This window comes from Pelobates fuscus, chromosome 4 (genome assembly GCF_036172605.1).
Source record: "Pelobates fuscus isolate aPelFus1 chromosome 4, aPelFus1.pri, whole genome shotgun sequence".
Lineage (NCBI taxonomy): Eukaryota > Metazoa > Chordata > Amphibia > Anura > Pelobatidae > Pelobates > Pelobates fuscus.
Genome location: NC_086320.1, coordinates 185,334,489 through 185,350,667, shown reverse-complemented (window position 1 = coordinate 185,350,667; position 16,179 = coordinate 185,334,489). Strand labels below are relative to the sequence as shown.

Genomic DNA, 16,179 nt, shown 5'->3' with positions numbered 1-16,179 from the left:
GACATTAGAAGGTATCACATGAATGTACAGCAGCTAATATTGTAATAGTTTTTCACATATGGTGATATATTAGACATTTAGTGAATAAGCGCTGGTCCTTATTCATTTCTTTGCAACCCATGGGCATTAGATGGGTCTCTAATAATTAAATGAACATGCTCTTGTCAGCCCCCCCAAATAGTACAATATCCAACCCTTACGAAAGCATGGTAAATTCTCCACCCTTTGCAATAGCTGATATAGCATGGGAAAGCCAAGGGCTCTCCATGCTATCAGAGCTCAGTCTGTGGCGAGTCTTGCATAGATGAAGATTGTGAAAAAATAAAATGCTTTAAAAATGAATCTTTTTTTTTTATTGCGTTGGGAATTATGACATTTTTATTTCTCCATTTTTGTGGCTGATTAACAGAAGAATTAGAAGCAAGAAGACTACTGAGTGTGATTCCTGATTTATTTCAGGGAGTATCTAGGGAAATAGAGCATAGGGGCAGGGATAAACATAGTACTATTTGTGGGTGGACAGTAGCATGTGTAGGTGGGAAAGGGACGATAAGTCTTCCCTCTGAATATTACAATTAAGTTTTTCATCTACCGCTTGGTGAGGGCTTTATGTCCTCCCCATTTAATAATAAGATTAGGGCCCTCAACTGTCATGCACATGCCAGCCAACGCATAATTAACCCTCACACTGCTAAGTGTTTTTTTTTGTAACTATTTGCCAGCTGGCTACTTGCATGAATGATAATTTGTGAATGTGCATTCTGCTGGCCTGTCTGAACAACTAAATGGAGGAGCAGACTGATACAACACAGAGCCCAAATAGTATCATCTCTAATAGGTAATCTTCAAATATGAAGTTATATATCTGTGACAAACTGCCTTTTGTCACTGGATTGTTATGTGCCAAACTGCCTTTTTCCCCTGACTGTTGGAGGAGCCTGATTGCCAGCCTCCTGGACTATGGCCCTGGGTTGTGTGGCCCTTTACAAACATTATTTGGGCTTCTTGGATTTTGGGACACTTTTTCTGCCCTTTGAATCCATGGGAAGGTTTGTCTCTTCCCCTCCCCCGTTTCCTGTCCATTGTTCTTCAGCAGGGCGTTGTCCCAGGGACACTGCCAGACCAGTTTAAACTAGCTGCTTTGTCCCTCCTCAACTTCTCATCAGCCAGTGCTAAACTTTAACCCCATGGCGACTGGTATGTCTTTGTGGGATCTGAGCGCTGTTCACTTATATTGGGCGCTCAGATCCAAGCTATCTGGGGATAGGTTGAATGTGGGTGTTCTGTTCAGTATGATAGGAATTATGTATTTTTGTGTATTTTTGCTGTTGTTGTGAATAGAGATGTTTTCTGTATGCTGGAGATAATTGGCTTACCACACCCAAGCCATGCTTGCAGTCGGTCAAATAGGACGTCCATCTATCTTTTGAACCACTGTACCAATTTGTATGATTTCAGCATATGTTTATATTTGGAGTATGCTGATTCTGAATATGTATGTGAATGTAATGTATACTTTTAAAGTTGTGAATATTGTGTAAAACTGTATATTTTCCTGCCTGTGATAATTATGTTAGCCCATTGTGTTCAGTAATTATATCACAGGCAGAGGGGAGGATTTTGCTTTAATGAATGGCAGTGTCAGACATTGTTGTATTGTTTTGATTGGTTTGTGTCCTTTGTGTGCCTGTGTACCGTCAGGTCCAGGGGGTGTGCCTCTGGCCTGAGGAATTGTATAAATTGTGAGTGCTTGCTTCCATTAAACAAATCATCTTGTACTTTCATGAAGTTTTGGCTCATGTTTGGGGGATTGGAGAACTACACTCTGGGGATTGCTATAAACACTTTACTCCCCAGGGTATAATCACTAAGCTCTGCTAAGAGCTTGTTCCTGTTCCTGCTCTCTGGAATTCGGAGAGGTCGACCTACTGGAAGCTGGACCCTGGTCTTGGGTCCAGAGTGGGTGGAGACGGCGAGACCCCAACAAAGCTGTGGTGGTTTGTGGGGTCTGCAGTGGATATGGTGTCAGTTGGAGTGCTCCAAGACCTCAGAAAGCACCAGGAGCATGCGTCAGCAGAAGGTACCCAGTCGGGGTGCCAGCGGTTACGTTACAATATCTATAGATTATTTAATCTTACATTTGTTCCCCATAGCTATTATAGTTTTATTACTTGATAAACACTATGATACCTGGTATAAAAACACCTTTACTAGAATTTTATAGATTTTTTTTCTCATGGCATATACAAATAATACTAAAAGTAATAGCTCAAAACAAAAACACTCTAACTTAAAACTTGGTTTTAAACGTACCTGTCAAAACAGTCATCATATCTGGCTGTGGCACGGAATCCAATGATTGAATAGATTACTGTGGCTGCATAAATTGATGTGAAGCCATTAATAATAGAGATGATAACAGCATCCCTCTCACAGTTGTTACTGAAAATAAAAATGAGTTTTATGATAATTAGAATATTTTATATAAAAATATCTGTAGGAGTGAGAAAAATGTCATCAATTCAGTAAGGGATAAGTCACATTGCTTCTCCCCAGTACACAAAATTTCCCAAAACAACTTTAACAAAGTATGCTCTTAACAATCTGTCATGGAATTGGTTTCCTTCAAGCCAACAAATCAGAATGATATTACTCACATTTAAAAGTTTAGGACGGTCTTGAAATGTTGGTCATTGTAGAGCCCTTGAAGGGCTAACTTTTAAAAAAATATGTTTTGCCATTTTTGCCATTTGTTTTTAACTTTTTTTTTGTGATGCAATGGCATATTCACCTCTACTTTGTTGTAACACTTCCCAACAAAAGCCTATGGGTGGGTGGGAGGTTGGGAGGGGAGGGGGCAAGGGGGAGGGGAGGGCAGGTATGTGCATTTGAAGAATGGCATGTATATTCTCCCAGTATTATTACTTAGCCTCAACCCATTGCCTACCCAGGCAGTAGAATGTCCCCCCATTACTATATCAGTAGCCCCACCTGCTGCTGGCTTGCTGCTGCAGGGGCAGATAATGCACCCATAGGCTTTTTTATATAACCCTCACCCACTAGCTATGTGTTGGAGTAGGTGATGTAAAATGGCCTGTCATTATTGACTTAAACCCCCCACCTGTTGTTCATAGTTGGGGCATAGATCCCTCCTTCCCATGGCCATATTTAGTAACTGAACAGCAACATGAGTAGGAGGGAAGGGGCATATAGAAGAATAAGTGTGGTACATTACATGATTTAATTCAACTGAAGTTCAGGAGGGTAGAGATGAAGGGAGTGGTAACATAAGCAGAAAGAACGATATTAAGAACCATATTAAATCCATATTTTTCAAATAACATAAGAAAGACAAATGGTAACTTTAAAAATCTGCTTGTTGTTCAATAAAAACAAAATTGAATCCGGAATCGGGGCCTACCTGAATCCGTCTCCCTGGAACACCTGAACCCCACCCTCAAAGACATCGTCAGAGCGGCAGTACTTGAAACCCCTCACTCTGGCCCTCCAACAACATGACCTGAGATACACCTGGGGATACCCCTTCAAATTGCTAGTCAAGAAAGATGACCAAACTCATGACCTAGTATCACCGGCGGATATGGGTCCTTTTGCCGACTTAGTGGGCATACCATTGGCACACCATACTCCCCTCTTGAGAAACTGTGAAGACGACTGACCCAGAGATGGGCAGAGATCCCCACGCCCACACAAGAAAAAGAAAATACCCATGCAGTTGGAAGACGCAGGTCTGAGTGCCCATGAACTCAAAGCGCTCCACCAGTTTGATATTGGTGCACAATGGAACAACAGGTACGCCTATACACCTTACCGACACACACCCCTGCCCCTAAGACAAACATAACCAAGCACTTACCTCACATCCTCCACTGCGGAACTCGACATCCTATCACCGGCATCATACCTACCCACACCCCATGACCGCATCCCCGTATACTTGATTCCCCCCTGGGCACGGACACACAAGCTCCCCCCGTGAACACTAACTACCCACTCGGGCCTTGGGGATTTAACCACCCATACTCAAAAGAAGTAACCTCACACGCCCCCTCCCCTCTCCCACCCAGGACTCCTAGAAGAGATCCAAACAGCATGTACCCCCGAGAGAGGAGGGGGCAAAGCATGCCCAGAGCCACAACTGCATGTGAAGAAAGCTGAATGGACATCCACTGATCACCCCTCATTACCCCTATTTCACCTCAGAAGATTGGGCACTACAGGGTAACCTCCAGCACGGCATCACCTGATCCCCACCATCCTCCATCAACCACCAGAGGGGGACCAGATCACGGCCGGCCTTTACAATTCCCCCCCAAGAAACAGAGACATTCACGTGAGAGTCGAAGGCTCAAAACATATGGGACTCAACAAAATCCAAACCCGACAAAAAGGGCCACCCTCAAATAATCACAGCCCTCAGGACAAGCTGGGTACATTAGAGACAAAAAGGTACCCCCCCCCCCCCGACTCCCCCACCAGCCCAACTACAGCCTTACCCCTTACGCCGCCAAACAAACCCACCTCAGACTAAAGAAATGATTGGGACTACGTACTCCCCCCCCACTAACCCTTTACCAACCTCCCTTTCCTCCCCCTCCCCCCAATCCACCCGACCGGACGATTCACACAGGAATATCCGAATCCGTTAGACAAAACCCCCCCTCAAAGACTCCTGAGACCTACCAAAGACACTGGATGAATCATATGCCTAACAGATAGAGAGAAGCACAAACCCCCACTCCCACACAAGAACCCCTGAGACAGAGGACTGAAGACCTAGAGACAGAGGTGTAATGTTTTTTTACATATCTTATATGGTTTTACACATGTTTAATATTGTTTTGAAACATTTACTTATTTCTCACTTTTGTTTAAAATTGTATGTCAGTGTACCTACGCTTAATAAGATCATAATCTGTTCTCAGAGCAGAACTCCAACAAGCTTTGCCAACCCCTCCACTAACTTCCCACTCACCTGCATCAGGAAAAGGTATCCATAAGCTTTGCAATACAGGAAAGTACAAATGACCCTCACACGGCATAAGATTGAAACACAGCTGCATACCCACCAGAAACAGTGTTGATCCACACTAAGTGCTAAGAGGGAAAGGAGATGGGATTTTGAAAGCCTTCCTCCTCTCTCCCTTACCAATACACACAAGCCCCTAACAGGGCACCACACACACACAAACCCACCCCACAGGCACCACCAAGAGCCACCCACAACACCTGGCAGATATATCGTAAGACTAACCCCCCAGAACTCTCCTCCCTCCGCCCTCAAACCCACTTCCCGCACCCTTACCACACCCACGCCCCCCCCCCGTACTCACCCCCCAGGAAGAAGGGGATGCCAGACCCACGGACCCACCCCCAACCCACTTGTCCACACATAAAATGCCCAGAACAATCTCATGCATATCACTCAATTGAAAGGGCCTCAACAACCTGGCCAAAAGGCACCAACTATTCAGATGGGCGAACTGCGCGAGGGCCGATCTAGTCCTCATCCAGGAAACACACTACGACAATACCAGACCCTTGCCCCTCAAGAACAAAAACTACACCACATGCCACCTAGCAAACTCTCACTCTGGAAAACACAATGGGGTAGGCATATTGGTGCACAAGTCCTGCTGCCTGATCCACTTCACGCGTACCATTGCAGACCCCATGGTAGATTCCTGACTATTGCGAGCCACGTAGGTAACCACAAATATGCCGTCACATCTATTTACGCTCCTAACAACCCCGACCCACAATTTTGGACAACACTTAGGGCCCACCTAAAGCTATTCACTTCCCATCTTCTCTCCCTCCCAGTGCTCTCGGATCAGGTTTACCTGGCGTCAGTAGAGCTGATCGAAAGGAGAGAACCCTGTCTGTAGCGGAGAGCTGATATTCCACAGCTATTCTCCTCTTAAGATCCCAGTGAGGCTCAGGAACAAGTATAATAAATCCATAGAGTAGTAATTCCAGCAGGCAAAATAATCCAACAATATCCCATATAACAGCACTCCCAATAACTGGACGACACACAGCATCAGGAGCAGAACTGATGTTTATTCCCACAGCCTCCTTCTAAGAGTTTCTCCCATGCAAGGGAGGGATTTACAAACATTAGGACATCAACCAATACAGTAATAGTTAACTCCCACACATCTCCTACTCTCAATGTGACTCATAATCCTATTACTTTTACCATACAATTCCCCAAAACCTGGATGTACCCCTAAACCAGTACATAGCATAATTCTTAGGGTATCGCCAGGTAGCCCTGATCTGGGTGAATAATATATCCAAAATTCACCCAGATCGGACCAGGGGTTCGGGTGTTAGGTGGAGGGTGAAGTTTGACCGATCGCACACGAGGTGGAATCCGAAAAGGGTTTCTATGTGTTTGGGCCCTGCGGTCGGTCTCCGTTCGGCAGTTAAAATGTACAGTAATCCTTGCCATCCACACTTAATACTATATGTATTGTATTTCCCTTGTTCAGTACTCTGTTTCTACCGAACGGGGGGTAGTCTGGTCCCTCCGTTCGGTAGTTACGGAACTCTGGAGGTCTCAGCGGTGTTCGGTTGTTTAAGTGTCCGATTTGAGTTCCAGACACTCGACGACCAAACACCGCTGAGATTTTATGCGTAAGATGGCCGCCGTGCATGGTTCGTATACCGAACGGCGGCCACCCAGGCACTAATAGGCACCCATTAAGTTGCGGTTTTGAGAAGTGTGAACCCTTAACGAGGTGCACACTTCTCACTGGGGTGGTCTGATGGTTCGGTAGTTTCATTCGTATGAAATCTACCGAACCCATATAGGAAATTATACAACTTTCGCATATATGCACAGATACAATAAAACAAATGCAGTCTTATGTGAATATTACAGGACAGGCTTAATGCAATCCGCTACACTGTCGTTTCCTGGGGCACCTCCCGGTATGCAAACAGGAGGTGCGGTAGGAAGCGTTCCCAATCCCTGAGTGAAGGTTTTTAGCATCTGTTTAAGGGTCCCGTTGAACCTCTCACAGAGCCCGTTCGTCTGTGGATGATAGGGGGTGCTGAGGAGAGACTTAACCTTACATACATGCCAGAGCTGCTGTGTTAGTTCGGCAGTAAACTGGGTGCCTCTGTCGGATAGCGTTAGCTACAGTGTCTGTCTGAATGGTAGATAGGGCCACTGCTTCAGGGTACCTGGTAGCATAATCCACTACGGTCAGAATATACCGTTTACCAGAAGGACTAGGAGTAGCCAGTGGCCCCACTAAATCGATAGCAACCCGGCTGAATGACTCCTCTATAATGGGCATATTCATTAGGTGTGCCTTAGGATGGTCTCCCCTCCTCCCTATGCGTTGTCACACATTGCATGTGTTGCAATGGGTCCTCACGTCTGCGTGAACCCCGGGCCAGAAGAAGGTATGGGTAACATGGCGAAGGGTGCGGGTTACAGCCAGGTGCCCTGCTAAAGGAATATCATGTCCTATCCTGAGTGGTCTTAGTTCGTATGCACGAATATATGATCCTGGTGGTTCGTGTAATTGGGTGTATACAACAATAATACCGAAGAGAATGGCATATGGTAACCTAAAACAAAGTAATCCATTACTGGTCTGTAGAGCGTCCGTAACAACCTATAACACCCCAGAGCAAATAGCCTCAACATTCTCCAACTACTTCACAACACTGTATGACCACAAACCGGACGCCTGAAACACCAAAGATAACTACAAAATCAAGATGCCATACAAACCTACCTCGACGACATTTCCCTCCCAGCACTATTGGACACAGCGAGAGCCCAAATAGCTACCCCATCACAAAAGAAGAGATAGCGCACACACACTGAAGACGATCAAACCACACAAATGCCAGGGACCAGATGGCCTATACTATAAAACATTCTCAGACCTCCTCCTACCTCACCTCTCCACACTTTACAACTCACTCCTACAAGGGGAGACGCTACCCGAAGACATGCTGAGATCCAATATCTGCCTCATCCCAAAGCCCGACAAGACCTATTTAGACCCAGGACACTATTGGCCTATATCCCTCCTCAATGTAGACATAATAATCTTCACCAAGCTATTGGCAAACCGCATACAACCATACCTTCCAAAATTTATCTACCCCGACCAGGTAGGATTCATTCCAACCAGACAAGCAAGTGATAACACCAGACGCTCAATAGACCTACTATGGGCTGCCCAACATAAAAATATTCTAACCCTCCTCCTCTCAATGGATGCAGAGAAGGCATTTGATTGCCTTCTCTGGCCCTTCCTCTTGGCCACCCTGCAGAAATTCCGACTTCCCACACCCATCATCACGGCCCTGACCACCCTCTACGACCAACTGAAAGCCTCACTCCTGATACCCAACGCAAAACCTCCAGAATTCACAATCCAAAATGCTACCAGACAGGGATGTTCACTATCCCCACTCCTATTTGCCCTCTCCCTAGAACCCTTACTACAAAAAATACGTCATACCCCAGCAAGGCCTCAAAATAAACAGAGATGATTACAAAATAGCAGCCTACGCCGATGACATCCTCCTGACAATAACGGACCCGGCCCACTCCCTTCCACCCCTACTCACACTACTAGAAGAATACGCAACCCTCTCAGGATACAAATTAAACCTAGATAAAACCAAAGTGCTCCCTGTGGGAATCCCAGAAACAGACCTCATTTACCTCAAACTAAATCACCCGTTCAAATACAACAAAGACAACATAAGATACCTAGGCACACTCCTTCTATCCGACCTCTCAACCACATTATTATTATTATTATTATTGCCATTTATATAGCGCCAACAGATTCCGTAGCGCTTTACAATATTTTGAGAGGGGGGGGTGTAACAATAAATAAGACAATTACAAGAAAACTTACAGGAATAATAGGTTGAAGAGGACCCTGCTCAAATGAGCTTACAGTCTATAGGAGGTGGGGTATTAGAAACATTAGGATAGGAAATATCAAGTAGGAGTGAAGCAGAGCTGGAGGAGAGAGCAAAGCACTATCCCATAGGGACAGGTATGTAAGGGAGAGATTACTCTGGGAGGCCATACGCTTTCCTGAAGAGAACATACACCATAAACTACTCCCCCCTAATCCAACAAGCACAAGGAGACCTCCAAAACTGGACGGCCATGCCAATCTCATGGATGGGAAGAATAGCATCCATTAAAATGAACCTGCTCCCCAGATTCCTCTACCTCTTCCAAACCCTACCCATCCCAATCTCCTCTAAAGATTTCAAAACACTCCAAACTAAAATAGACAACTTTGTTTGGTCCAATAAAAAACATAGAATCAAGAGATCGACGATGTATAAATCAACAAAAAACGGGGGTCTGGGACTCCCAAACTTTTACCATTACTTCCAAGCAGCACAGCTAGCACAAATACAGCACCTTCATGCCCAACCAGGCCTCAACATATAGGTGGACCTCGAGCACGACCTCCTCTGGCTCCCGTAACACAACAGACCGGTAACCCCACAGACTACCCCGGCCCTACACACGTCCTTCCTTGGAAAAAAATACGCAAAATCCACTCGCAAAACTACCCTCGCGAACACTCCATCCTCCATCACCACTCACCCCACTCCTTCGAAACAAACAATTCCCCCCAGGTATGACACCCTGACATTTCACACACTATGAAGATAATGGACTCACAAGATTCTAACACTTCTTTCGATCTAACCAAATACTCCAGTTCTCGGATCTACCCAGACACACAACACTAACCACCTTCGACCAATTCCGATACTTACAAATCTGAAGCTTCCTAACTGACCCCCAACATGGCTACCACGACATTGACGCACTTTGAACACGAATGCATACACAACTCAATCCATAAAGGCCAAATCTCCTCCATGTACTTGTAACGGACCGTTTGAGCATATGAGGGGTTAAAATCCGTTTAGGCGATAATCCCCTTTTCTCAGAAAGGCACAGCTACTACAGAACATCAGAACTCACGAACTGGATATAGGGGAATAAGGTTGCACTCCAGCTGGAACCTCACAAATAGCTGCTAGCAGATGAATAGGAAAAGCAGACATCAGCTTACACTCCTAGCAGTCAAATCTCCAACAGCATACAGTGAATCCCCCCAAGAACGAGACAGTGCTCCGTGTTGAAGGTCAAGCAGTGGTCTGAGGTGCTGGGCACCCAGCCTGGTTTTTATTACATGAGTACACATACAGGCCACACCCAGGGGGAGGCATAAAATAACCAATAACATAGATGTTACCTCCCACACATCCCCTCCCCTTAGTGTGACACTTAATCCCATTATGTGTACAGTTCAAAATATACTTTTACACAACTTTCATAACTTTAAAACCATACATCACATTCACATAAAAATACATATCCACAATCAATCCATTCAGGGGAACAACATATTAAAAAATGGCATGAATCAGACCAGGGGTTCAAAAGTTAGTAAAAGTATCTTTTATTCCCCCTGGCTCAAACAGTAAAAGTAAAACATCCCCACAATGCATCCTGGCTTCCTCCCTTCTGCCCTGGAGATAATTGGAGAATAAATCTAATTATCCAGGACTAGAGGCAGACTCCATTAACCACATGGTTGCAAAACAACATAAAACTCTTTAAAATACATAAAGTCACTTTTTATACATTAAACACAGACATTTAACATATCCCCAGATAGCTCAGGTCTGCGTGCACATTATTAGGTGAATGGCACGCAGACCACACAAATACAGTTTAATTGCCATGGAGCCAAAGTCTTTCCCATAGTCTTTCATTATATGAATAGGCTCCATGGCATAGCTATCTGGGGGGTATCACTGCTCACACAGGGCAAGTACCGAATGGCCCCACTGTATTTAAAGGGCCAGAATGAGTGACATGCACTCTGTTAGGGCCGAATACTGTTTGTAAAGGGCCCAATCTCCCAGGGCCATAGTCCAAAGGCAGCAGGCGGGCAACCAGGCTCCTCCAATACAATGTGGCGAGATTGGTTTCGTCACAGTACTCACAACTGAACTCTGCCTTCCCAGCATAAGCACTCTTCTATACCAAGGCATGGGAAAGAGATTTAGGCCCCCCTCTGACCCCTCTGACTGGGCTGATGTCTGGGAGGCAACCACATCCCTTACGATTTGTGTAAATCATAAGGAGCAAGCGTACAAAACTCTCCTCCATTGGTATTTAACACCGCTAAGGCTAAAACAAATGGACTGTGTGTCCACAGACACCTGCTGGAAGGGGTGTGGAGCCCAAGGCACCTACATCTACTTATGGTCCGAAGTAGCCGACCTTGCCTCTCAAATCCTACACATCGATATCCCCTTGGACCCGTGGGTCTGCCTCCTCTCTAACCCCCCCTCCCCCCCCTAATCAGAGCACAAAACAAACTACTCACAAAACTGGCACTGGCTACCAGACGCACCATAGCGGAACAATGGGGCAATCAATTCAGAACTGTGCTCCGCAAAATGGAAGAAACCATAAAAATGGACAAACTCTCGGCCCTAGTCCATAGGTCATACATCACCTAACCCACGCCTGAGAGCCCCACAGTCATCAGTTTAACCAACGAACACTAACCCCCTCTTGCCCCCCACACGATTCCACCTCCCAGACCTCATCTAAACCCCCACCCGCAAGTCTCTGCTGCCCAGGGAAAAACCACCTACCCCCACCCTCCAACTCCTCTTACACCTAACACAAAACTCTCACCCCCACAACACTAACACACATCGTTCTTAATCTATGCTGAATCACAAACTGCATAAAAACCTACATAGGCAACCACAAACATAACAGAAATCACCCCTACCCACCACCCACACTCACCCACCCCAAGGTGAACAACACACAACACCCACTCCAATACCACCAACAACAAAACACTACAGAACAATAATACCATTGCTCACAAAAAAAGAGGAATAACCTCCCATCCCACACCCTGCAACCAGCCATAACAGAAGAAGACCTCAAAACCCCAAGGGATTTAAAGCAGTCCCTAAACAAACTAATAGTCAACTCACATCGTGCTTATCTATGGCAAACACAGACAATTGTTAATGTTAAAAGAACTATACTGGAAGTTAATGTATACAAATGGTATTATAATACTTATTACCCCCTCCTTTTTATATTCTGTACCCCACCCTTACCCCAAAAAAAAGGAAAATGGCTGAAAATAAAGAATTTACAAAACAAAAAATTGAAAAGAAGCTTGTGCAACAAAATGGGGGAACTTGAAATATTATCATACAAGGAACAGTATAACATAATTGTTATTACTTAGACTTGGTGGGATAAAATACTTTATTGTACTGTTCATCTAAATGCATATGCATTAGTTAGGAAGGATAGGGAAATTGGGACTTGTGTGGAGATGTATGTTTATATAGTAAACCCGAACTGAAGTATTAAAGCTCTGTATATGAAGAATAGCATCAAATCTTGCCTAATAAAAGTTAGTGAGGCAAACATAGAGTCCGTTTGGGTTATGCTAGAATTTGGTAATCACACAGTAACTCATGTAGCTGTGATTTATAGGCCCCCAGGGCAAATAGAAGAGTTAGATAATCTACTAGTTGAGGAAATAGCTAAAATGACAATGAAGGGGGAAGTTATCATCATGGGTGACTTTACTCATCCTGATGTGAATTGGAAAACCAAAATAGCTGCTTGGGCCAGCAGCACACATATTCTAAACTCCCTACTGGGATTGTCTCTAAAACAAGTAGTTTCATAAAAAACCCAGAGTGAGGAAGATAGACAGACAGATCTATAAGATTAGGCAGAAAGAAGCTAAGCAAGTTATAAGAGCTTCCAAATCACACACAGAAGAGAAAATAGCACAGTCAGTAAAAAAAGGGGACAAAACATTTTTTAGATGCATAAATGAGAAAAGGAAGGTAAAACAAGGATTAGTTAGTGTTAAAGAAGCATTGGTTTTAATTGTGTACCTTTAAGTACTATTTTCACCTTTCAGACCTATTTACAACCGTTCGTATGGTTCAGCACGAATCCTTTGTGTAAACGTATAGGTGGCCGCCATTTCAGGACTTTGCACCATCTTACGTGCGAACAGCGGTGTTTGCCAGCAATCGTATGGAACTGAAAACGGAGACGCGAACAGGCGAACACCGCTGAGACCTCCAGGATAACGCAACTTCGTGCTGGACCTACCGAACGCCCCACCGTTCGGTAGGATGATTACCCTTCGCATGGGGAGCACAGCGACCCCCGGGATAACCATGGATGGCAAGGTTCTTGATGGTAAGGTATGTCTTTTTGCTGATGATCCTAAGATATATAACAGGGTTGATTTTCCAAGAGGGAAAAGCCAAATGGCAAATGATTTAGGTAAACTAGAAAAATGGTCAAAAGATAAATTTCCAGGCACTCTAGTGTCAAAGCTACAGGCAGACCTCAATGGAACAGAAAGAGCAGCAACGCCTTGACCCTCACAGTGGTCTTTTTTCTGTGAGGGTCGAGGGGTTGATGCTCTTTCTGTTCCATTGAGGTCTGCCTGCGGCTTTGACACTAGAGTGCCTGGAAATTTCTTTTTTTGCCTTGGCGTGTTCGGATTGCTGGTCCTGTTCCAGAGCACCAGTGGCTGCTGGGATTGAGTGCAGTTCCTACAATCATCTTCGTAATAGAGTTGTGGCAACTGACATTTTATGTGAATAAGTGCAAGATAATGCATCTTGGACGTAAAAACCCAAGAGCAGAATACAGAATATTTGATAAAGTCCTAACCTCAACATCTGGGGAAAGGTATTTAGGGGTGTTTATTTCTGATGACTTAAATGTAGGCAGACAATGTGAGAGAACAGCAGGAAATGGTAGTAGAATGCTTGGTTGTATAGGGAGAGGTATTAGCAGTAGAAAGAGGGAAGTTCTTATGCCATTGTAAAGAACACTGGTGAGACCTCACTTGGAGTATTGTACTCAGTACTGGAGACCGTATCTCCAGAAGGATATTGATACTTTAGAGAAAGTTCAGAGAAGGGCTACTAAACTGGTTCATGGATTGCAGGATAAAACAAAGGAAAGGTTGAAGAAACTTAACATGTATAGCTTGGAGGAAAGACGAGACAGGGGGGATATGATAGAAACATTTCAATACATAAAGGGATTCAACACGGTAAAGGAGGAGACTATATTTAAAAGAAGAAAAACTACCACAACAAGAGGACATAGTCTTAAATTAGAGGGGGCAAAGGTTTGAAAATAATATCAGGGGGGCTCCTCACAGGCCTTGATTAAATCGCCTTCTGTCTCCAACCTGAAATGACATCCTGACAAACCAACACAAGAATCGGTATCTAGACGCTGCCCCGCACAGATAGATGTCTTTTCAGTACTCCCAACGGCAAAACAAGCAATGGCGCAAAATTGGGGCCTACCAGCCACTGACGCCACGAGGCCTGGAGACACTCCTCAACCATTTCCTCGAGACACACATCCCTAGCATACCAGAACCGCCAGAGTTAAGTTCACTACCCGGCACCTCGACCATCAGACGCCAGACACAAAAACCCGACAGGGACATGCTCCAAAGGCCCACGCCAACTCAAACACCGCCAGTGGAAGCCTCACACACAAATGTGGCATTGACCCTAGAGTCAGTAAACGGGGACCAAGGGGCAGGGAACACGTTGGTTACTGAACCTTCCTTAAGCCTACAGTACACAGACAGCTCAGCCGGACCTGACCACCAAAGGAGACCTCTCCTCTCAAACCTCTGCAAAATGATGGCAGCTGACCTAGTGCCCCTACGTATGGATATACAGGCCAATATTGTACGTATTAAGGCGGTAGAAGAAGAAATCACGGATGTCCGAAATACAATGACTCACCTGAACAGCGAAATCCGGCAACTCCACACTTACCATTACAACATGTCGAAATGCCTGACTCCCCTTGAAGATCAACAACGCCGCAACAACATAAAGATCCGCGGCATCCCCGGCACAGTGGTGGCTGAAGAACTACCACACTACATCAGGAGGCTGCTTACTTCCGTTCTCTTGACCCCAGTGGGCAAGAAAAATTGCCCTGAACGGCATATTCCGGATCACTAACAATGCCAAATCTTCTCACAAATGCACCTCAATGACAGATAAGGCTCACATCAAGGCTGCATTAAGGGGTAAAACTCCATTGACTTTTGAGGACTCCTCACTTAACTTCTTCCAGGACCTATCCAGCGCAACATTGCAATGGCACAGAACCTTGGGCCCTGTAATTACTCACCTCCGATCATCAGGCGTGATTTATCGCTGGGGGAACCAGGGTACCCTGCTGGCAAACCGCAACAGAGTTACATATACACTCTGGTCCCCCTCTGACACACCGGCTTTCCTCGCAGCATTGGGTCTCATCACACCCGACACAGAGCTACATCAGAGACTCTAAACCCTGCTAATGGAAATTTGTGAAGAGGGCCACAACTCTCACTGCCTCAGGGACCTGAACACTCGGCATTTATTTGCTATAGGCCCAAGAATATGGGTGGCAAGAACTATGACCACACAGGAAATGGGTCACTCTAAACCAGTTCTATTATTTTATTGTTTGCAACATGTTTTTCATTTTATACTATACTTGTTTACAAGACCTCAACACCCAGCATGATAAATGCCCACCGGCTCCTAAGAGTTTTCAGATGAGCTACACCACACCCTGCTAAGACTAGGCATGATCGAGCACATATCCACTCCGGGGCTAACTTAACCCAAACACCAGGGGAATCTCTGGACCCCGCCTCCCCCCCGAGCTCTAGGCTCTGGGGTTACCCCCCCACATCAGCTTCTATACAGCTTTTTCGACAAAATAGCTCCAGGCTATTACACGTAACAAGCACCCCACCTGCATACATGCATGACGCAGGGCCTCAGTACAAGCAGGCTAGATAGAGGATCAGTAAAACCATGAACTACCATGTTATAATATACAGCAAAATGCGAAAAATAAAGACTCACCCCAACTAGTATCCACCAACGCATAACAGCTTAAGCACCATAGAGACCTGAAACACCAACCTGACCATATACTGAAGTATCCTTACCAACAGGGCCGGGCTGGGAGAAAAATTCAGCCCGGGCATTTTTTTAGCACAGCGGCCCACTAAGAAGGGG

The 16,179-nt window shown here is 45.2% G+C and overlaps 1 protein-coding gene across 1 annotated transcript in view; it reads right to left on the bottom strand.

The window, feature by feature from the left end:
- SLC6A19 (solute carrier family 6 member 19) overlaps positions 1-16,179 on the bottom strand; it is a 271,016-nt gene that overhangs the window by 98,122 nt on the left and 156,715 nt on the right. The window contains exon 7 of the mRNA XM_063451834.1: positions 2,314-2,442. Coding sequence (XP_063307904.1) covers positions 2,314-2,442 — 129 coding nt within the window. The remainder of the gene's footprint in view (positions 1-2,313; positions 2,443-16,179) is intronic.